Source organism: Hippocampus zosterae, chromosome 1 (assembly GCF_025434085.1).
Source record: "Hippocampus zosterae strain Florida chromosome 1, ASM2543408v3, whole genome shotgun sequence".
In the NCBI taxonomy this organism is placed as follows: Eukaryota; Metazoa; Chordata; class Actinopteri; order Syngnathiformes; family Syngnathidae; genus Hippocampus; species Hippocampus zosterae.
The window spans coordinates 13,218,548-13,242,551 of record NC_067451.1 but is presented as its reverse complement, the minus strand read 5'-3'; the positions used below and the strand labels follow the sequence as shown (position 1 = coordinate 13,242,551).

At 41.5% G+C, this 24,004-nt stretch overlaps 4 protein-coding genes and 1 long non-coding RNA gene across 21 annotated transcripts in view; 3 read left to right on the top strand and 2 right to left on the bottom strand.

Annotated features, from left to right (window-relative positions):
* The window catches only part of cnot7 (CCR4-NOT transcription complex, subunit 7), a 256,938-nt gene that overhangs the window by 26,116 nt on the left and 206,818 nt on the right, over positions 1-24,004 (top strand). The gene's annotated exons all lie outside the window — the stretch shown is intronic.
* eif4ebp3l (eukaryotic translation initiation factor 4E binding protein 3, like) overlaps positions 1-24,004 on the top strand; it is a 132,266-nt gene that overhangs the window by 5,802 nt on the left and 102,460 nt on the right. The window lies entirely within an intron of this gene.
* LOC127596291 (uncharacterized) lies at positions 2,148-2,937 on the bottom strand. The gene is made up of 2 exons (XR_007961431.1): positions 2,856-2,937; positions 2,148-2,316 (listed from the first exon to the last, which is right to left on the bottom strand). It is a non-coding gene; the product is annotated as an uncharacterized LOC127596291 (long non-coding RNA).
* On the top strand, positions 4,250-10,028 carry LOC127596199 (cysteine-rich and transmembrane domain-containing protein 1-like). Its single transcript, XM_052058435.1, has 3 exons — positions 4,250-4,388; positions 8,164-8,472; positions 9,814-10,028. The coding sequence occupies exons 2-3, from the start codon at positions 8,178-8,180 to the stop codon at positions 9,915-9,917; spliced, it is 399 nt and encodes a 132-aa protein (XP_051914395.1). The 5' UTR covers positions 4,250-4,388; positions 8,164-8,177; the 3' UTR covers positions 9,918-10,028.
* The window catches only part of tenm2a (teneurin transmembrane protein 2a), a 215,081-nt gene continuing 207,159 nt past the window's right edge, over positions 16,083-24,004 (bottom strand). For all 16 annotated transcript variants that reach the window (XM_052057305.1, XM_052057300.1, XM_052057313.1 and 13 more), the window contains 9 exons: positions 22,669-22,904; positions 22,295-22,591; positions 21,664-22,221; positions 20,915-21,184; positions 20,376-20,786; positions 19,284-19,394; positions 18,912-19,179; positions 18,527-18,657; positions 16,083-18,433 (listed from right to left, as the gene is read on the bottom strand). In XM_052057305.1, the coding sequence (XP_051913265.1) occupies positions 17,696-18,433; positions 18,527-18,657; positions 18,912-19,179; positions 19,284-19,394; positions 20,376-20,786; positions 20,915-21,184; positions 21,664-22,221; positions 22,295-22,591; positions 22,669-22,904 (3,020 nt within the window). In that variant the 3' untranslated portion in view covers positions 16,083-17,695. The remainder of the gene's footprint in view (positions 18,434-18,526; positions 18,658-18,911; positions 19,180-19,283; positions 19,395-20,375; positions 20,787-20,914; positions 21,185-21,663; positions 22,222-22,294; positions 22,592-22,668; positions 22,905-24,004) is intronic.

The window sequence follows — 24,004 nt, the reverse complement described above, 5'->3', positions numbered from 1 at the left end:
CTCTACCTCTACACTCTCATTAAAATGTTCTTGGTGAAATATTGGTCATTGCATCACCGTAAACAACTTCACTGGAGATGGATACTCCAACCTTCCCTCTTGAGTTTAAAGCGAACTTGAGTAAATTGCTCCATTCCACAGTCAGAATATTCCCCTCTTTCCATTGCCACCTCCTCCCCTACCCTCATGTAACGCTCCAGTTTCAGGGGGGAGGAAGGCTGCTTGGACCGGGTCTGGTCGGCCGGGCTCTATTTTTGTCAGCTGCTGCTGTTCGAGGTGTTGGAGGAGCATTGCTGGGGTGACAATGTAAACGGAGACTCAAACATACGGCCTGCTCGGTCGCATGTATCAGAGTGGAAAGGAGACTTGCAGCGGCCCACTGACCACGAGTGTACTGTATACAGTACACACCACCGCCACGTGAGAACCGACAGAATAATATACAATGGAAAAGATGTTAGGTATCCTACCTCTGCAGAGGTAGTATTAATTGTAACACACAGTTGTAATTGACACTGTTAGGGAGATGTTCCTTTTACACATAAAAAAAAATAGTGGTTGGAATTTGCAGTTACACATTTGTATACAGTATTAGCACACTTCCCCACTGTGTGTGGGACTGAAAAAGATTCTTTTTGACTGTAATTTAGCTTTAACTGTAGTCTAGTTCATTTTGGGTGTACGTGTGTCGTGGCTTGCAAAACTAATTTGCAGTAAACTGTATTACATTATATGTATCATATAAGTGGAATAAAACAAACAGAAACCAATGACTCCTCGCCACTTGAGCTTTGGGCCGGTTAAAAGTCCTAAATTGATATACCTGCATGGAAAAAAAGTTGTATTTTAGAATGAAAAAGTATACATATACTGTACATTTTTTGCATACTGTATGTCTAATTTTGTTCTCTTCTATTACTATTTTTTCAAGAACAAAGGTGGTTTTATTTAATGCTATTTTTAGAGCAACTTCTCCGGAATAAACATTATTTTATTACATCGTGATATTTTTGAAAGCACACTTATAAAAATGACTTTCTTCCCTTCTTAAACATGACATATTGCTCGGAGAAGAGTGCACACTTGAGGATTAGTTGTCATTCATCTAAAAAAAATCTGCAAATGGTTTTAATGTTATGACTGGTGTAAGAAGACATTTTTGTTCTTTTTTGTTGTTTTTGTCTTTTTTGTCACATGTTGTTTGTTGTTTCATCGTGTGGACCTGATATGGACTGTTTTCAGCGTTTTTTGGCCACGACCTTCGTCAAAAGAGAAGTATCTGTGCTTGGTGGTTGCGTCTTCTCGGCAGCACGCCTGTAGCAGCACAGATTTTGATTGGGAGGAATGTCGGCGCCATTGACTGTCGGTGCTGGACAGACCTGGGGCGCTTGTGTTTTTTGCGCCTGTCATGGGCAGCATTTTTCACAACCCCGTTTTGTTCAGTGGAGATGTCGGCGCTGTTGGACAGTCGGCATTGATGCGGTTGGATAAATGGCTGCTGAAGTTGAGGATGAGGATAGAGGAGCGTCGGTGCGTATTTGGAACTGAGAGTCGCCGCTTGGAATTGAAATGGATTTCCATGGGACAGGAGAAGTAAACCAATCTCTTTTTTCGTCAATGGATGCTACAGCTTCTTGTTGACTTTGAAACTTAGCTTGTAGCCGACGTGTGCACATTTTGAGCATAACGTCTCTGTTCCACTCGTTAAAGGACACTTTGATTCTGTCCTCTTTCATCTCAAACTGCTTCAAACACAAAGCGTGTGACGGAAAAGTGGTTAGGACTGCACGACTGCCCGTGTTTTATGTTATGTGTTGTGTTTATTATTTTACTTTATGTTAACTGTTTTGTTAAGCGCTTTGTTACAGCTGCCGCTGTTGTGAAAGCGCTATATAAATCAGCATGTATTGTATTGTGAATTGTATTTGACGAATAAGTTACTTTGTGTGTTGTAGATAGCACATTTAGGGTCTGAATTTTTACAGCTGTTGCCAGCCAGACTATTTCTTCATTTATAACCAGTGATAAACACTTTCACGAACATATTCTCTGAAGATAACTTTTACTGTCTCTAACCATATCTTCGATGCCAAACTGCTGTTAAAAAAACAAACACAAAAAAAACCCATGACATTGAAATTGATATCAACCATTAACAGTTATTTTATGACTTTAATGTTACAAATTCAACTTCTTTTGCGGGGGCAAGATAAAATCTCTAGGGCACCACATTGGTGAGGGCGGCCTCTGATGTTCTTGGGATGAAGGGTACCCTCTTTTCTTGCTGGTGAATTGGGCAAGTGATTATTTTGTATCCTGGAAAGCATTGTACAACACTATTGGAACAATCATAATACAATTATTTTATAATTTCACCACTACAGTAACTGCAGATCGAGTTTAACAGTGTCATCAGCAGGTAGCGACCCAGAGACCCTGAGATTCATGGAAAAGATTCCAAATGGACATACTTGGTCTACATAAATAAATAAACAGCCGTTGTGAATTTTTCCATTGAGTCCTGTGTCAGGAAGGGCGCACCATTTGTGCTGAAAGAGCGGAAACATAGAACCGTGGGGACAAATCACTTTAAAACATTTTAGATCAGATTGAGTTGACCAGGAAAGGTTACTTTGGTTAATCCTGACCCCAATCCCTCACATTCTTTCACCAAGACTATTCTATAGAATGCATTTACCAGGCTCGTGTTGTTTTACACTGGGAGCATGCTTCCATCTACTGGAAAATGATGAAACCGCACGAAACAGGATATGTTTTTTTTTTTTACATAATTTTAGCTTTGTCCTGTAAAACAATATCATAGACATTATATAACGCTGCAAATTACTTCTCACCTGTTAATGATTAAGAAGAATGACTGATTTATCTATTTTTTCTGGACTTGGTGCATCTCGATGTTGTCAGATGATCATGAGTCACGATTTTCACAGAGTGGTGGGGTCACTTAATTTCCGGAACGTCCCTCCCCTCTGGTCATCTCTAATCTCTGATTGGACAATGACGGGTGGTGGTGCCACAGTCATGGTCGCAGTCATAGGCATCTGCATACAGCTGATTCGCCAAGGGACGAATCATACGGCCTTATTGCCGCCTTATTGGATGTGGAGCAAATTGTGGGAGTCTCGTGTGCATACTGTATTGACCCTTTTACAGGCAGAACATGTGTATCCGAATATAATTTGCACACTTTGTATTTTGTGCATAATTCCTGCAGAGAAACAAAGAAAAGAAAAAAAAAATCCGTCTTATTCAATTAAATTGCCCCAGTGGTTACTTTTAGTTTCTTACTTGTCTCATATGTTATCCCCCCCCCCCCCCCAAATGGGCTGAAGACACAGAGAGGGAAAGTTGTCAGTAGTACATCTCCAGTGATTGCCATTATTACCAGTTAAATTCATATAGTTCAGACTGAGACACAACAGTTGAATTAAACAGTGACAAACTGGTGAAATGACAGGTAATCCTAAATGGTCCTTGATCCACTGCTGTCTTCAGTTTAATTCATTGCATTTCACTATATTTTCTTGAAAATATTTTTTTCAAGCACATATTTGGATTGGGACTATTTCTGGTCATTTGAATATTAGTTTCATTTTGTGAATACATTTAAATTCATTTCATTGTGTGTCTGTCCAAAATATGTATTTTATTAACAAATGAAGACATGATTATAGAATTAGTTTAAAGGAAGAATATAGCTCTATGCTTTAAAAAATCTGTCATTCTATTTTGGGGGAAATTTTATGTATCAAAAGTGATGGTGTTTTTTTGACTGGCAACCAGTTCAGGGTGCCCCCCGCCTTCTGTCCAAAGACAGCTGGGATGGGCTCAATCACGCCCCGCGACCCTTGTGAGGATAAGCAAATCTGAAAATGGATGGATGATTATAAACCTTTATTTGGGATTATAGGTCAGCGCCAAATCAACATGTTTTCATTTGTTAGCCCATGTTTGTAACGCACTTACTGTGATGACAATAAAAAACATTATGTTTTTGATCTATTTTCCAAATATCTCGTTGTGTGCGTGTGTTTGTGCGTGTATGTATGTATATTTAAAAAAATCAATTTACTTGCATGAATTAACAGGCAGAGGTGACACATCCAAGATGGCAATTGTGAAGTCATTTAGCAACAGTGCAACCTTGGTCGAAAGAGGCATCTATCTCTATGGTCACAGTAGCCAATCACGTGTTTCGTTTCCCACAAATAGCGTTTTTTTCCCTTTGCAATTACGTCATGTCCCGCTAGACGCACTTGACGCTGGCCCTGAAAACCCTTGTAGACTGCGGTGGGAAAAGAAACGTATGAGGAAGACGGGATTTCTGTAACGGAAACAAATCTAATTCAGCTCCTGTTCTCTCGAAGGTAAGTTTTGCTGTATGCTCATGATGGCTGACAGTTTGTTGTGTTCGTAAAAGCGGAGTCATCACCAAGTTCGGTGTTTACACAGCGGGTTAGGCTTGGCCTACAGGTGCACTAAAACTGTTTCCTCGGTGTCTTGATAATGTTGGATTCCTGCAGTCATACTAATACTACTATGTCTACAGTTAAACACAAATCAGTAATGTCTTTGGACAAAAAAGACAACAACCTAGTAGATGATGGAACTATTGTATTACAGCTTCATTTACATTAGTGAACCTCGAGGTGAATGTTTGCTGTTTTTACCGCATCCGAGCTAGAAAGGAGCGAATAAAGGCTGCCAAACTTGTGGCTGGAGCAGTTTTCACCCTTTTAGAGAGCAGTGTGACATATTGATGCTCCTTCAAACGGCAGCAAAACATCGAAATGTTTTTTTGTCAGTACATAACAAAATAATCGTCTTGATATTGATATGGAAACACTGGACTCACACAAGGCCTTACAAGACGGGGTAAAACAAAACAAATAAACAAAAACAAACCAAATGGACCCACAAATGATGATACAGCATTGAAGGCCAATTTTCTTTTTTTTCCTTTTTTTTAATATTTTTTTTGTATCTACTATCAACCTTTGACCTTTTTGTTATAAGATCAAATACATTTGTAATCATATATAGCTGAATTTTATAACTGTTGCCATGGGTGCAGGTCTCATCTCCTCCAGGTGAAACAAAGCAAACCATTTAGGCCTCGATTTCCTGCTCCCAGAGCTGCGTTACCACAGTTACAAGGCTTTGCCGTCTGTCAGCAGTACTGACAACATTTTGAGGTAAAAGGTCAATATACAGTATATTGGATAAAAGCGCAAATTGGGGAACCGAGGTCAGGGAAGTTTTTATCGTGGCAGAAAACGACTCCGGTGTAATCACAAAATTCCACAATACTTTGACCTTAATCATGTGGTTTGCTTTTCCATTACAGATAATCATCAGAGATAAAGACACAATTCCACTTGTGTGTGTTAACCTCTGATAAATAGTGAAGCTACTTTTTGGAGAGGCGAACGTGAATGTGGCTACATACTGTACGCCGACCTGAAAGCAGTTATTAGGTGTTTGTAGTGTACATACTTTATAGTGAGCGACAGAGGAGGCTTTCATTTTCCGTTGCTATGGTTGTTCTGCATGAGCAAATTCAGCCAATGAGGCTAGAGCAAGAGTTGTGATGTTCCATGTATCATTAGCAGTTTTGCCCCGTAGGCAGGTAATACTTCTTGATCCCATTAGAAATTATAGAAATACAACTTCCTACTCGCAAAGTCAAAAGTGAAGCAAATAACCTTAGGACATTGCCCGGAATGTGTGAAAGTGGTTATGTGCGTCGAATTTGACTCGCGTACTGTCAGGTGTATTCGCACTGACTCAAACTTTGTGTACTGTTACCATGCAAAAAAAAAAAAAAGGGGGGTCAGTCCCCATCTGTTTTGCATTTCTCTCTTTCCCATGGCGAATGCCAATTAGCCTTTCGCGGTGTCCTGTGACTCAAGATCCTCCATTTGTGAAGTTCGTGTGAACATCAATATGGTGGTGCCGATATGCTGACATGTGATTGATCATTGAATCACAATACATTCCTGCCCTGGAAAACTATCTTTCTCCAGCGTGCACAAACTGCGGCACATATTTTTTTGTGACTGCAACAGGCCTGAAACAGGCTTATGTATAAATGAAAACCACTAATGCCCTGTTGTGAGTTGCATCATTTAAGTGGCTTTCAGAAGGGAGCCCCGAGGAATTCATTACCTCATATGGCTCTGGAGGGCAAGTCGCAGCGCACAAACACTTGAATGCATCTGTGTTAAAAGTCCAATGACAACCAGCACACCCAAGATCATGACGATCACTTTGTTCCAGGTTTTGCTATCAACAAACAGTTGTTGATAACATTGATTTTAGCTGTTGGTTCTGTATTGTAAGTCTTCAATCTTACCAAGTTGAGACAACTCTGTGCTTGGTAAACAACAGAATTCATATTGGGGACTGTTTGGTGCATTCTAATTGGCGCCGCAACCTGCGACCTACTTGGCTGGCTAGCGTACGAGGCTCAACACTATGCCGAGCCACCAGTTCACTTCATGTCTGGCGTCAACACGGCACCGAATCGCTACTTATTGCCTCCAAGGCAGCCAATAAGCTGTACTTAAAACTAGAGGAGAGAAAGACGGAAAAGCCGTGATAAATTTTCATGGCGACCTGAAGATGTGAAACACCGAAATTAGGGACTGGGTGATTCCATAAACTTATCACCATGTTGCACAGCTACTTAGGACAGCAAAGAAATACAGTACATCACCACATAATGTACGTCAGTCGAGAGGACGGTCCCATCAGGTTAGAAGTATGTTAATATAATGAATATTCTGATGTGATATGATATAAGGTAACCTTCATTGGTCCCACAAGGTGGAAATTGACATTGTTTCAGCAGCAAAAGTGGATACAAGAAATAAATAGAAAAATGCGCGCAATAAGTACATTGCAAGAGAAACTGACATTTTGCCCACACTTAAAACTATCTCAACCAATCTGTCCGTTTTTGTGAGCCAAATAGAGTGCTGACTTTTAATTTGGCCTCTTTCTCACAGTTGAAAAGCGAATCGGCAAAGGCTAATTTATCCATAGAGACAAATGTTTTGGACGATGGCACACCGCAGTCCTCATAGCTTGATTGCACCATTACAAGGTTGTTGCTATAACGACATTACAATAACAAATATTGACGCCATCATTTATTAACAAATACCGGTATTGTTCTCGAGTAATGACTGTGTTTTGCAATTAACAGTGTGTATAATTTTTTTTATCCTGTGACGTAATAGGCTGCAGTCACCGTCGCAAGATACTGTTCTTGGCAAAATCTAAAAAAAAAAAAGAGAAAATTCGGACAAGTTGTTTGTTTGTTTATTGAACATAAAAACATACAGTAATAAATTGGCAGAAAGTAAAGGTCAGTAAAATAGCAAAAAAGGAAAACAGACATCATACAACACCAATTGTATGTTCAAAGGAGTAGGAAGAAGTAAAAAACTTATCTAGTCCTACCCCATGCTATGTATTAATATATAAGTAGATAATTTTTATATCAATCAGAAAAAAAAGGATACAGAGTTCTAAAGAAACGTTGAATAGCATTTCAGTAGTAGAAAAACAAATAGAAAGTTACTTTGGCCCGAATTGAACAACCCAAAAGTTAAACTGCCATTTTGTGACATTTTTTACATTTCTTTCGCAACAAAACAGTATTGCCTTGAAATGGTTTCTTGAATGGCAGTTGAACATTTTTCTCTGCATACCACAATCTGTAACATATTGTCGAATAAGTTGTCTTTGTTTTAAAAACATCAATTGTATATTTTCACAGTGTGCTGATATGTTTAGCCTCGACCCCCAATACAACCCCTCTCCCTCACCGCAACTGTGCAGGACACAAGAGTGTTGGCAACTTGAGGATCACTGTTGGCATTCTCCCTAGCTGTTTTTTTTTTTCACACAATAGTCACTAAAGGGGTTGGAAACGTCACCAAATCCAGCAACATGGCGTCCGAGTTGGCAGACCGAAGACCCAAGTGCTTGCTTTTGCTTGCCTGCGCACGTGCACATTAAAAATAGTTGACGTTTTATTTTGCCTTCATGATAGACTGCCAGGGCGGGTCAAACAGACCACGGCTGACCAGATTGTTCCGGTCTGATACAGTGTATTTTGTATTTTCTTTTCAGGTGATTGCTGAGAGATGAATCCAGACCAGCCACCCCCATACCCAGGCCCGTCCGCTCCGGTCTACCCCGCCCAGGGCCAGCCTCCTCAGGGCTACCCGCCTCAGAGTTATCCTCCGCAGGCGTACCCTGTAAACATGCAGCAGCCTAATCCAAATTACCCAAACTACCCACCTGGACCAATGGGAGCTGGAGGTCCCTATCCAGGGCCAGGACAGCCGCCTTATCAGGGATATGCTGGACAACCCCAATACGGCTGGCAGGGTGGACCCCCACCTGGACCCATGTATGGAGAACCTCCTAAAAACACGGGTAGGTGGGAGGACTGTTACAACAGAGGAGCACTGACATGGTTATGAGGATTATTTAGAAACAAAGCGGTTCAGATAGTGGATGGATAGAAAATTATCCATCCATCCATCCCCGATCCGCTTATCCTCACAAGGTTCGCGGGGGACACCGTAAACCGGATGCCAGCCAATCGCAGGGCACCCACAGATGAATAACCATCCACACTCACACACACACCGAGGGCCAATTTAGAGTGTTCAATCAGCCTGCCATGCTTTTGGAATGTGGGAGGAAACCGGAGTACCCGGAGAAAACCCACGCAGGACCGGGGAGAACATGCAAACTCCACACAGGGAGGACTGAGCTGGAATTGAACCAGTACCTCTGCACTGTGAGGTCGACGCGCTAACCACTGGGCCGCCATAGAAAATTATAAATGCAAAATAATTACATTTTGAACATTTCTAAATGCTGTCTGTTAATTTTTAGGAGTTAGGCAACTTCCAATTCGTTTCAATGCTTAGAGATCGTTCCGCAAGTGCTTTGAATTATGAGCGTGGTCACGGAAGAAAATCTTTTATCAAGGCATTGCTTTACCTGATTGTTGTTGTTGTTGTTGTTGACGACAATACTGAAATGTGCTAAGGTCCAACCATCTTAAGATATCGCTTTGGCCTACGGTTGATCAAGACCGTACACTCGTTAGTAATTAACCATAAAGCACATGTATCACAGCTCACATTGGTGGTCAAAGTTCATCATAAATTCATCTTGTGAAAAACAATTGTAAATAGCACTGCGATTTATCCATTTTGTATTTATATTGCACTTAATTGAACGGTGTTTGTTTTTTTTTTCTTCTTCTTTCTACCCACATTCTTGCTGCTGGAGGCTGTAAATTTCCCCAGTGTGGGACAAATAAAGGATATCTTCTCTTGTCACTTCAACTTAACTAGCTGATTGTCAAAAGCTGCTTGACTGTTTCCCCTGCCTCCACATGAACGATTAATCCCCAAAACGAGGATGGAGACAGCTTGTTGTCGTCGTGGTTTTTTATTTCGCCTCGTCACGAATCAGCGACTGGTAACCGAATCCCACTCTTCCCCTGAAAGCTTGAAAAGGATCTGACTGGTGATCGCCCACAGCAGTGCCAGTCTTACTGCAGTGTAAAAAGTTTGCCCTTACAACGGAGACGTCCCTTTTCCGCCTTGATTAGCTTAGTTTAGGGAAATCTGAGCAGATCCTGGCCATGAAAACTCAACGCTGGAGACTTGCTGCTTCATTTCTGTCCATTCTCTTTGATTTGATCAACTTTTTTGCGAGGACATTTGAAATAATAACCTCTCCCTCTTTCCTACGCAGTGTACATGGTGGAGGACAGAAGAAGAGACAACTCTTCGGAGACGTGCCTGACAGCCTGCTGGACAGCCCTGTGTTGCTGCTGTCTCTGGGACATGCTGACATAATATTTCTCTGCAACTTTATTCCGCTCTCGATTTTCTGTGTGCCTCAAAACACTCGCGTCCCTCCTCCCCGGTTGGCCTTAAATTTTGTGTCCCTTCTTAATCTTGCCTTCGTTTCCTTCAACACGGTGCCTCGAACGCACACTCCGCATCTCACTTAGTGTCAATGTGAAGTCGTTGGCACTGTCTGATTGAGTGACCGACCGTCATCAGGGGCAGCTTTGTAGCAGCAAAGCTTCATTACCTATCCCGAGCATACATTTACAGCGAAAACGGCTTCCGTTTGGTTTTGGATTGTTTTGCGTATAGATGATGACATGTCAAAAACAATCATCGCATGCACGCTAGGCTAGTTAGTTGGTGATGCCACTTGGTAAAGAATAACACGGTCCATGGCAGAGCAGCAATTTGGCCTCCAGGTCTTCAACAAAACCTTCACATCAATACATGCAGTCTTTGTTGGAGAAGCAAAAGCACACATTGCCACAACCAGTCCTCTTGCTTGAACCATATTGTTTTTGGTTGTGACCGACTGAATGAACACTGACATGCATGCACGCCCCTGCTTTAACCGACAACCATCTTGACTATTTATGCTGAAACAATAACTTCCACTTGGAAGTGTTTTTGAAAGGTTTGTGCTTGCAGGCTCGGGAAAAGTCAAAACACTGTCTATTTACTGCTCAGAATGGCGTTAAATGTAAATAGCACCTCGTCGCCGTCTTTGTGCCATCGCACCGCACCGTGTAATGTGAAAGAATGCGCAAAGAAACTCGAACACAGACACGCAGCTTCTGTTGCGCTCATCTCATGTGAGGGTTTCAAGCACTTTATGATGATTACCTCTGCTTTTATGTTCCCACTCCCATCTGCTCTCCTCTCCGTCTGCGAGCTGCCTTTTTGCTTCCTTGACTATGTTCCTTCATCTTGATCCTTCGTTGTCCGATAAACCTGCAAGTCACAGTCTACCTGTGAGCTGGAGTGTGGTCTCTTTAGGAGCTGAGTATGGGATTGTTTTTTCTTCTGATTTGCACATTGTCTTCAAGTAAAATCAAAGGACTAATACAATTCATGCTTCCTTACTTTTACCAGGTTGGCTTTTAATAGTTACAATTCTTTTCCCAACGCGATCTGTGTCATTAAAAAATAACTGAGGGATGCAACTGAAAATGAGAAACAATGCTGTGATCAATAAGACAAATGACCCATTACATGCCTGTTTGCTTTCAATGAAAATCTTATATTAAAATAATTTTTTCCCATCATGTGATTTTTTTGGGGGGGGGGCTGATGGGGGCGGAGTTCTAGGGGGTGGTTGGCAACAGTGGCTCAATGAAAAGTGGGAACGGCGATCATAGATCACAATTACTCACTGCCAAGAATGGCTTGGATTCAGTCTATTCATAAGAACTGTTTCCACCCCCGCCACCGGCTTGCTTGCGCAACATGTTAACCCGTGTGAGGAGGGGCCAGTTCTCAGATGCGTAGAGCAAATATCGTGCTATGATGAGAAGAGGTCAGTCCTCCCGAATGAAAAAAACAAACAAGAACACAACAACAACCTTTTCTGTCCACTTCTGAGTTGCATTCACTGTACTGCTTATCCTCCCTTGAGTTGTGGGTGTGCTGGAGCCTAGCCCAGATGAAATCAGGCAAGAGGCATGCAGGAGTACGACTTAATCACCAATCGCAGGGCATATGCAAACAAACATTCATACTTAGAACTTGAAGACTTTTGTGAACCCCACCGTGCATTTTGGGGGATTTGAAAGGAAACCGGAGTACCCGAAGAAAACCCCAGCCGGCATGGATGAGAACATGCAAACTCCTCACAGCAGGGGAGCCGGTATCGAACACTGCACCTCTGCACGTGAGGCGGACCGACGGGTTGTCTCCGCTCGGTTTTGATGAACACACCAAAATCACTGCTGCAGAATCTTGTCAGTATTGAAACAGTTTATGAAAAAAGTCATCCAGAGTACCCATTTAAAGCACCAAATTAGCAAAACTGCACCAAGCAACCTTTATAGTTTGCCGGTTTTATCTCTCTCCATTTTCAAGCTACAACCTTTTCAAATAGTGACATCAAAATGGAATATTTTTAGCAAACTCTGGCACCAAAGAAGTGATCATGAAATAGAATTCAAAATATAAAAATAAAAACCTCATGTTGTTTTTGATTGTGATAATGTGCACCACTGATGCATGCTTTAAAACGGCTAACATGCTTGAGAACATTTAGCCTGTCATGCAGTAAACAACATAAGGGTAATAATCAGAAATTTTAAAAACGTAGGAAAAAAAGAATAGCTTTTTGAATGATTTCGTAAAAGCAGGATAGATATTTTCTCACCACATGTAAATACTGTACAACAAAAAATTAACGGTGTATGTAGATTAGACCAGTGTGGACTGACTGAGTAGGTTTATTCTCGACAAATGAGTAAGAAATATTAAATGTACATCCCTTGTTATTTGAGTATACCTATTCGCTTTTCCATTTTAAGAGTAAATAGTAAACATGCCTGGTGACTTACAATGTCAAGATTGAAAAGTTTGTGCAGAAGAAGCTTGAGGGTGAAAGTTATGATGATGCTGTGAGGGCTTTGATATCTCAATTTCGGAAGACCTCATAGCGTATGTGATGATCTGGTTACTATTTCCCAGTAAACATGATCAAGGAACGATAAGCAAATGGCTCTGACAAGGCAGCGACTTGTTAATTTCACCAGTTAGGTTTTAACCTGAGGTCTGCAAATATTTGTTGGATTTTATCGTGACTGATGAGTCACTTAATTGTGTCTGATTAATTATTCATGAATTAATTAACTATAATTAGGATTACTCATCTTGTGAAATCCACTTGTCTCAAACTGTAAGGCCTCGGCTTCATTCCTTTTCTTGAAACATTGAAAGAAGGAGCCATTTTGCCCGCTTTCTGGACACTTGAAAATATCATCTCATCCTGAATTCTCACCATCTTGACAAATTCTAAATGCTATTTTTTTTCAAATTTTCAGGCTACATATACAGTATAGATAGATAGATAGATAGATAGATAGATAGATAGATAGATAGATAGTGTATGGGTAGAGATAGCAACAATGTCACTGTTTATGTCTATTCTGTCATCGTTATCCTGTCTTTATGTAATCACATATCAGTGATGTGTTCCTCGGGCCGGCCCTTGGCCTCGAGGACCAAAGGGCGGTCCTTGGTCCTCGGCCTTGGCCTTGGAGTCAAGTCCTTGGTCTTGGCCTCGGAGTCAAGTCTTTGGCCTTGGGTAGGAGGGATTAGAGCCCCTAATCCTTCGTCCACAGGTATAAAGTGGGCCAGAGGACCGCAAAAATCCCAAAGAATTCAAACAAAATCCATCCAAGGAAACCCACGTTGATAACTTTGTCTGGCGCTTTAAGGGGGGCGGTACTGTGACTGACAGTTGGTACAACGTGTGAAGAGCGGCATCACAATTAGCTTCAATCACGGTTCGTACCGTTCGCGATCGGCAGTTAAAATAGCATGTAAAGCCTTTCTGTAACAGTGGTGTCTTTTATTTAGTTGTTTGTGCGGTCGCACTAGAATGTTTGTTTGAACCAAGTAATTTGCGTTACAGCTTGCTAACGATGGTCGTTTTTTGGGGGCTAAAAACGCCTTACTAAACATGATTTTTTCCCGGCTAATAACGCCTTGCTATATATACCTTGTCGTTTTTTTCTGGTTAAAACGCCTTAAGAGATATGGTCGTTTTTTTCGGCTAAAAGGGCCTGACTATACGTGGTCGTTTTTTTCGGCTAAAAACACCTTACTAACCGTGGTCGTTTTTTTTGGCTAAAAACGCCTTCCTATACATGGTCGGTTTTTTTTCGGCTAAAAAAGCCTTACTATATATACATGGGCGTTTTATTCGGCTAAAAACACCTTACGATACATGGTCGGTTTTTTTTCGGCTCAAAACACCTTACTATATATACATATACATACTATTCATTCGGCTAAAAACGGTTTACGAGACATGGTCTTTTTGTTCGGCTAAAAAGGCCTGACTATACGTGGTCGTTTTTTTCGGCTAAAAACACCTTACTAACCGTGGTCGTTTTTTTCGGCTAAAAACGCCTTCCTATACATGGTCGTTTTTTTTCGGCTAAAAAAGCCTTACTATATATACATGGGCGTTTTATTCGGCTAAAAACACCTTACGATACATGGTCGGGTTTTTTTCGGCTAAAAAAGCCTTACTATATATACATATACATACTATTCATTCGGCTAAAAACGGTTTACGAGACATGGTCTTTTTGTTCGGCTAAAAAGGCCTGACTATACGTGGTGGTTTTTTTCGGCTAAAAACACCTTACTAACCGTGGTCGTTTTTTTCGGCTAAAAACACCTTCCTATACATGGTCGTTTTTTTTTCGGCTAAAAAAGCCTTACTATATATACATGGGCGTTTTATTCGGCTAAAAACACCTTACGATACATGGTCGTTTTTCGTTTTTTTTTTCCGGCTAAAAACGCCTTATTATACATAGTCGTTATTTTCGTCGAAAAATGCCTTCCTATACATGGTCGTTTTTTTCGGCTAAAAACGTTTTACTGTCATGGTAATTTTGTTTCGGCTCAAAACGCCTTGCTATACATCGTCATTGTTTTCGGCTAAAAACACCTTACTATATATACTTGGTCGTTTTTTTCAGCTAAAAACGCCGTACTATATACTGTATGGTCGTTTTTTTTTTCGGCTAAGAACGGCTTAGTATACATGGTCATTTTTTCCGGCTCAAAGTGCCTTACTATATACATGGTCGGGGTTTTTTTCGTCTAAAAACGCCTTACTATACATGGTCGTTTTTTTTCGGCTGAAAACGCCTGACGACACATAGTCATGATTTTTGGCTAAAAACAGCTGACTATATACTTTACATGGTCATCTTTTTCGGCTAAAAACGCCTTACTAAACATGGTTGTTATTTTCGGCTAAAAACATCTTACTATACATGGTTGTTTTTTTTCGTTGAAAAACGCCTTACTATATATACCTTGTCATGATTTTTCTGGTTAAAACGACTTACCATACATGTTCGTTTTTTTCGGCTAAAAACGCCTGACGACACATGGTCATGATTTTTGGCTAAAAACGGCTGACTATATACTTTACATGGTCATCTTTTTCGGCTAAAAATGCCTTACTATACATGGTTGTTTTTTTCGGCTAAAACGTCTTACTATACATGGTTGTTTTTTTTCGTTGAAAAACGCCTTACTATATATACCTTGTCATGATTTTTCTGGTTAAAACGGCTGTTTTTTTCGGCTAAAACGTCTTACTATACATGGTTGTTTTTTTTCGTTGAAAAACGCCTTACTATATATACCTTGTCATTTTTTTCTGTTTAAAACGGCTTACTATACATGGTCATATTTTTTTCGGCTAAAAACGGCTTACTATTCATGGTCATTTTTTTCGGCTCAAAACACCTTACTATACATGGTTGTTTCTTTTTTTTGTTTGTTAAAACGTCTTACTATTCATGGTCGTTTTTTTCGGCTCAAAACACCTTACTACAAATGGTGTTTTTTTTCGTCTAAAAACGCCTTACTAAACATGGTTGTTATTTTCGGCTAAAAACGTTTTACTATACATGGTTGTTTTTTTTTTCGTTGAAAAACACCTTACTATATATACCTTGTCATGATTTTTCTGGTTAAAAGGGCTTACCATACATGGTCGGTTTTTTTCGGCTAAAAACGCCTGACGACACATGGTCATGATTTTTGGCTCAAAACACCTTACTATACATGGTCGTTTCCTTTTTGGTTAAAACGCCTTTACTATTCATGGTCGTTTTTTTCGGCTCAAAACATCTTACCATTCATGGTCATTTTTTTCGTCTAAAACTGCTTTACTACACACACATGGTCGTTTTTTTTTGGGGGGGGGGGGGGCTAAAAATGCATTACTACACATGGTCATGTTTTTTAGGTATATGTCCACTAAGCAACTAAAAAGGCAAGCTGTTTGAAGCAGTTGAACTGTCTGGTCTCATCAACACAGATTGCGTTAAAATGTCAATTTGAAAGTAAGTCGACTGCTGAAATTAGCAAGAGTATTGAATATTTACTGTGTACGCCAAAAAAAAAAGAAAAAAAAAGATGAAAGTGAAATAGACATTGTTGGGTTGAAATAAACAATCATGTTTTATTCATAAATTCCCCAGAAGAGTCTCGTTTTAGTGAGCGTACGTGTTATCCTTTGATAATACTGATTTGGTACAGTTTGACATCCATCACGAGTCTCTTCACAGTGAGTAGGATCCATTACTGCTACTGCTGTTGAGATCTAGGTCGGAAATCCATCTGTTTCCGAAAACAAAGGAAGAAATAAGAAAAAAAAACCCAAACAAACAAAAACTAAAACTGCAGACTGATGCTGTAGATATGCAATATTAGAGTGCCACAAAACTCTAGAGGAGGAATACCAGCCAAAGATTTTGCACGTTACAAGCCACTTCTTAGAAATATAAAACTCGATATTCTGAACAATATTCTACTGTGCTGCATAAAGGTAGATCTATACACTGTACATTGAAATATATCTTGAAAAATCATTTTCACAGTTTTAAAGACTTTTATTTTGAGTATAAACCATTTTTAAACACTTTATTACATAAATTATTATTTTTTTAAGAGTGACTATTACTTGCCCTGGTAGCAATCTAAAATAATACAAAAACAAAACCAAATGAACATTTGATACATCATTTGCAAAAGAAAATGAACTCATACGTTACAATTCATTTTGAATTAAACTGACTGACTCATTCATGATTGTCATATATTACTAAGAATAAATAAATAGAAAATGAGTAAATTAAAATAAATATGAACTTAGCATGTTTTCTGGACTCTGTGAGCGGTGGATTCTGTACAGAAGTGCCTCGGTGAAGGTCTCACAATCCTACTGCGACTGAAACATACAAAACTACAGCATCTACGGCATCAATACGCAACATTCTGAAGTTTTGTGTAATTGGACACATACGTAGTAACATGTTTCTTCTCCCTGTTTAAAATCAACAATGTCGTGTAGTGCCAACGGCCACACGAATCGCCGTCTTTCTTCCCTTTTGCTTTGTACGGTGCACTTTCCGGTCCGTTCGTAGCAGTTCGCGGAGGGCTTCGGCTTGTGTGTTGCTTTGCTTGGTGGTGAAGTGCATCAGCAGATCGCTCAGTTAGTTATGGAAAATGGGAGGCCTGAGACAAGGTGACGACGCTGGACAAACTTCTAACATTGCCTTGTCTGTCTCTGGGGTCCTTCTTTGATGTGTTGTTGCCATGGCAACACTCCAATGTGTAGCCGTGCACTCTCGTCCTTTTTGCTTTCAGCGTCCAATAGACACACAGGAGCCAGCGGAGGTCCATTGAATGCTCAAGGGCGCTCTCAGTGTGACCCAAAGAATATGGGTGAAAATAGCAATCATCTTTTTTAAAAAGGGGAATCTTCTTATTTATTCAGTAGTGCCTTCTCACTTATTGAGTGTTTTTTTCTCCCTTAAACGAAATGTAACTCTAGAATTTTTTTTGTTGTTTTTGTTTTTTGTTGTTGTTTTTTTTTTGCCTGCGGCAGAAAAATGAATATTAATGTTCTGTCACTCTTTTCAAAAGTCCCTGCAGCGTTCCATGAGTAACCCCGTTTGTTGATGAAATCTCCAGAGAAAAAGGGTTGAGGAGGCTGGGAAAGGAAAAAGGGCTTAGGAGGAGTCAGACAGATTCATGGTGGGCTGTTACCTCCTGCCCATCTCATTCTGTCGAAGGAACTGGATATTGTTGCTGCTGTCAGCCAGTTCTGGATATTGCTCCACAGGCAGTACGTAGTAGCCATCATAGCCTTGTACCCTGCCCATGGTTAGGAGCTGTTGTCGCTCTCCCTCAGTCCAGAGGCGGCTGCCTCCTTTTCCGTCTCTGGCCCTCTGCTGTTCCTTGGACCAGGCTCCTGCCAAGGCCCTCTGGCGAGCCAACTCCAACAGTCTTACCTTCTCCTCGTCCACCACGTCGGCAGAGAGCCCGTAGCGAATGCTCAGAACAAACGATGGCACCGCGAATTCCACCGTCACCCCTCTCCTGGAGCGGCCGCTGACTGTCACGTTGATGCCGCTCTCCAGTGACTTGCGGCCGTTCGTAAGCCCCAAGGCCAACAGGTCACTGTCGGCTGAGCCAATTTTCACAAAGTAGTGGCAGTCCTTCCCATCCTGCGTGTAGTGGATGCCTTCCAGGTACTGGGCGCCGTTCAGCACCAGAGTCACTTTGCGGCTGTCATCGCTGGCCAAAGATGACACGCCAGCCACCACTCTGCCCTCCTTGAGGGCCAACATCACTCCACGACCAATGATAGGGGTGCTGGTGCCGAACCAGTGTCCGGGCTTTTCCTTTCGTCTGCGCCGTTCCTTGTTGAGAAGACGACCCTCAAGAGCCATGAAGGCCTGGTTGTGACGCTCCGCCGCCTGCTGCACACCAGTGATGAGCTGCACAGTCCAAACAACAACAAAAAAAGGATTGTGAGATATATTGACAATAAGCTCACTAAGTGTCATAGACAAAGTTTTCCGATTCAGTACCTGTCCATTCTCACAGTGCTGGGTAGCCTGCAGCTCGTACGGAGGTTCGACAAAATAGAGCGAGTGCCGAGGGAATCCCGGGATTATGTTACTGAGCTGGAAGCCAAACATCACCAACCAACTCTTCACATCTACAGGATCAGATACAATTTAAATTACATTTCTGAATGGCAAATTTACACAGACTAGCCAGTCATTTAGTAATTTAATTTGAAAACATTTTTTTTGTGACAATTACAAAGTGCATGCAAAACTAGTTTCACAATGTTACCTGCAAAATCAACTTTAAATATGACGGACAGTTTTCTACTACATGTGCTGGTCCTTTGAGTGAAAAAACATTAAAATGCCGTTCATGTGTATAAACACATTATTTTTTTCTTACCTGTGACATAATTTTTTACATCTAACATGTCACTGAGGGGATTGTTGTTCTTGAACATGTACAGATTAAAAGGAGAGGGATCTTTTCCAATCTTGGGCCAGATGCTATAGTCAGGTGAAGTCCAGCGTCCAGCCAAGACATCGTAGTCACGCTGGGTGAAGTGGACCAACTTGGTCAGGGCGTCATACAGACCACCATGAAATCCAACCACCAGCTGGAACTCCGGGTTGGAGTCCAGGTAAACCTCCCCATATGCTGTGTATTGCACCTGAGTGAGGAGAACATTGGCTTGTTTGGTATGAGGATACTCAGAAAACACGTTGAAACTTGAAAAGAGCGGGTAATAGGACTACCAATTTGCATTTGCAATACCTGTTTGATCATCTGTCCATTGCTGCTAAACACAGCCAATGGTGTGCCGGTGTTGTCAGATGCTATGTAGTATTCCTCTCCGCTGCTTACCTCCATGGCAAACACATGGCCCTAAAAAAAAGAGATGACAATCCAAGTGGATTTGTTTTCACATTGCTCCAATTTCCAAATTAAGATATTCATATATGCTCTGTATGAAAAAAAAATATTGTGAAACTCTGCTCAAAACAAAGGTCATACCTTCTAGTTATATATCAAGAGTTGTCATTCCAGCATAAAACGAGAAGTTCGATACTCTACATGGCATTTGAAAAGTACAGTCAATTAGAATAGTAAAAAATAAATAAAAGGAAGCTGAGTCTATGGGGACACAGCTCAGGAGTGCAGCCCTTTTTGTGCGCTGCATCACTCTGACAATACTGTGCTCATGTGTGTGTTCTGGCTCTCTGTGTGGTGTGCAGTCAATATATACATTATATTGTATGTCTGATATGTCCAATAAAAATCTGAATAAACCATGGAGCTGTGGCCTAATTTCCATTAATTGGTGCATTAAGTTCTTGCCAACATTTTGTCGCATATGTGATTCGAAAATTAGACCGCTTTGTTCGTCATGCACATCCAAGGAGTTAAGATTTGGACTCCCCGGCGGTCACTGTTATGTGTTATGATATCTCATGCTCTATGAGCCACTCCAAATATGCTCATTAAAATATATTGATGTCATCAGTTGACTTGATTCTTTTGGTAGCATAACATTGCCGAACCTTGACTGGAGCAACTGAAGCAAACCCAGGCCATAACATTGGCCCCATAAACTTCATGATGATGACTGCATCAGTTGATCCACTCTGCTCTCCCTGATGTGGCCATCACATTGAACCAAGGTCAACAATTTGGACTCATCATAACACTTATTCCACCTGAAACCTTCCTGTTAAAAACTCCCTACGGCTTTCTTAACAATTATTTTCCCTGATAATACAAATAGACTTCGCGTGAACATTTCGGTGCCCCTGCATTAAGATATATGTCAGCATCAAATCAAATTTCCTTGCTGCGTGTGAGCACAATATACTCATGCAAACCTACCTGAAGGTCATAGTAGAGTGAGGAGATTTCTGAGCTTGAGTGGTTAAAAATGTGCGTCACCCTTGTTGGATGGTTGAGGTCAGCATAGAAAAATTGAAGGTGCTGTCCAAGGCTGTTCCGTGTCGAGACCCTACGGCCTAACCCATCATAGTGATATACAACACTCCAGCCACCAGGGCCCCGATTGTAGGCCCTTAGCAGCTGACCCTTGGAATTGTAGTCGAAAATGTCAGAACCGCGCTGGCTGAGGTAACCGTCCTCGTCCAAACGGTACTGGACATCTCCCAGCCGCGTGATGCGATCACGGAGGTCATAGCGCAGCGGCATGATTCGGGCGCTGTTGCCAGGGTTCAGCAGATGAAGGTTGCCATTCAGGTCATAGCTGTAACGCCATGTCGACCAATCGTTCACCTGAATACAAAAAGAAGGCCAGAGTGTCACGTCAGTTGCGCATACAACGGGGGCATCACCAGTCTAGTGTCTGATAACACAAGACCATAAATCATCATGATACGAACTCTTCCACGTGGATTATTCACCTTGACCCCAGTCAGCTGTCCGTCTCCATCATAGTCATAGCGATACTGAGTGGTGTTGGCATAGGGCCCGATTTTCAGCTCCCTCTTTACCACCCGTCCCATGCTGTCGTACTGCACCGTCATCCAGTACATGAGGGAACGGAAGATCTCGTACTGGACCTCCTTGATACGTCCGTGGGTATCGAAATGCTTACTCAGCGTCATCACAGCTGTGGTGATAATCTGATTAATGTCGTAGTAAATGACTCCAAATTTTCCAAAGTGCTCCACCTAGAACAGACGGGTTTGCACAATATATAAGTATTATCCATCCAAGGAACGTACTAGTACCGTATTTTCCGCACTATAAGGAACTTCGGAGTCTAAAACGCAACTTCAATGAATGGGTTATTTTAAAATGATTTTCATATACAGGGCGCACCACATTAGGCACATAGAATAGAAGCTACAATAGTGGCCGAGGTTGCGTTATACATCCGCTAGGTGAAGTTATGCTAAAAGGAATACAATACAATACAGATTTGTTTACATAGCGCTTTCACAACCGCTGCAGCTGTAACAAAGCGAGTCACAGAACATTTAAAATACAACGTCCAAGAAATCAGAATATTGATCCATATATAAGGCAGTATCGGTTTAGCAGGCGCACTGTCTGCTTTTGAGAAAAATGAATGCTTTTAGGTGCGGAAAATGCGGTACTTAAAAATCACTTCAAAAAGTCTGCATATTCATGCGCAAAGGCAGCGCACCTTGCCGGAGATTTCATCATATCTGTATAGGTCCACAGGTAGAGGTGTTTCACTGATGACTGGCTTCATGCTTGCAATTCGGAAGCTGTTGTCATGATAAGTGTAATCGAACCTTGCGTTGACCATGCCCTCCTCACTGAAGCGATAGATTTGCTTGTCGATGAGTGGGCCCATTTTCCGATAGCGAATGGTGCAAGAGAATCCACCGCTCTGTAGATTGACCATCTTCAGCACGCCCGCTGTCTCATCGTAGCCAAACGTGACAGCGGTGCTGTCATACACAATCTCGGCCAACTTAGCCAGCTTGCCGTACTTGTAGAGGACACGGCGGCCGGTGCCCAGGTAACGTATGGCCTGCGGCCTGCCGTCTTCACAGAAGTCGTGGATGATGGAGGCGTTGCTCTCTGGTGGGTTGTAAGTGTTGCGGATGTACCCAATGGACACGTGTGTGAACATGGTGTGACGGGCGACGCTTGGCATGGTGACTGCTGTGACCCGATTTGAGGTATCAAACTCAAAGATGTACTGCTTTTGGCTCTGCAGCAACAACACCATGGACTGGGCAGAGAAAAAAGTTTTGAATGACGTACCTTGTTCCGCATAATGTAACCAATGTGAAAACTGTACTTACTTTATCAAGGTAACTGTAACTCCAAACCTTCCCGTCCACAAACGAGCGAGACAGGATGCGTCCATGGGGATCAAACTCAGTCCTCTCACTCATGCTCCCCCTCTGCAGGCCAACGAGCTGACCAGTGGATGAATAGGACACATTGACCACCGCCAGGCTGCTGCTAGGCAACCACATAGCTGGCCGGCCCTGAGCGTCGTACATGATGCGTAGGGTAAACTTGCGATGATCGTCGTAAATCTTCTCTGTGCGTGTGTTACGGTCAAAGTCAATAGAGAGGAGGTTGCGACCGTGTGCCTGGAGAAAAGTACATGTTTTATGTATTTTTTTTACCATCTCCTGCGAGGGTTATGGCTGTAAACTGATCAACTCACTCTTAGCTTCCTGCCAAACACTGTAATTTTTCCTTTGGTCTGCTCCTTACGCAGACGCCATTCAATGGAGTTCAGGCCATTGTCTGTGGGAAGTGTTATATTCCTGCGGCCGATGGTAGGGCTGACATATCCTGCTAGGATGTGGGGCTCCGTGTGAAAACTTATGCCCATCCCATTGGCGTACATCACTCTCAGGGTCCCATTGTTGCACATCTGGTAGTTGTTCCTGACTTGGTCTTCACAGAGAAAAGAGGGACCAATTTCAAGAATGATTGCCAGACCATAATACAATGAGTCCAATGTTGCACGCAGCAAAACAGTTGTACCGAATGTCCCTTCAGGTAAACAAAGCTGTGCCAGCATTACTTTGTTGTTATTATAAACAACAGAGGCAAATTAAAAAGAGACCTATTCAACAAATTTGCAATAATAGGCACGTTTGATAGAATGCATTCGTAAGGTATTCTATTACTTTGTTCGTTTTGTGTGTTGAATTTTGTTTTATTGTTTTTCCTGTTTGCATTTTTTCTATTAATCCTTGCCTGTTCATTGTCTGCATTAGTATTTATTTTAAAGTGGCCATATCATGCTACTTTAAGATTTCGACAGTTCACTATAAGCTTAAAAATTAAAAAAGCATTTTAACCTGGCTAAAAGCTCAAAAAAGTTCATTTAGGATGATATGGCCCCTTTAATATTAATCAATTGCACAAACCCCCCTTCCTCCCCCAAAACTGACAAGAGATCTAAATGATCAGTTAATCCACTACGAGATCCATTTACCGTAAATGAGATTTTAAATGTGGTCATATCCTTCACATACGTGTTCATTTGTGTGACACGATTATGCCCGCTACATACAGTGTTTATGACTAATCTGACTGGATCCGAGTCGAACAATCTCTATAGTACGCTGAATAAAATCTCACATCTCTCTACAGCGCTCCACATTCCTTATCACCACAGTGTAATGAATCCCTGGCAAACACAAGAATGGAATCAGATAAGACGACATCTAATGTTGAGCTTAAATTCTCTCTCCCAGGACTGAAAACACACATCTTAATCACAGCGAAGTGACTGAAAGGGAGATAAAATTGTTTTGGGCTTAGGAAAGTGGAAGCATGTTCTTTTTTTCATTTAGAAAAGGTGAAAGGGATCAGCTGGTGCCTCCCTTTGAAATCCCACCATAAATGACAGTAATCCATAAGACCAATTTGTAATAAAGCTCCAGGCACATTTTAACAATGCCTCAAACAGACAAGTGAATGTATTTTTTTTCCCACTGACTTGGCAGCAACCGCCCTGAGATAAATCTTTTCTGCACCGTCTGCCT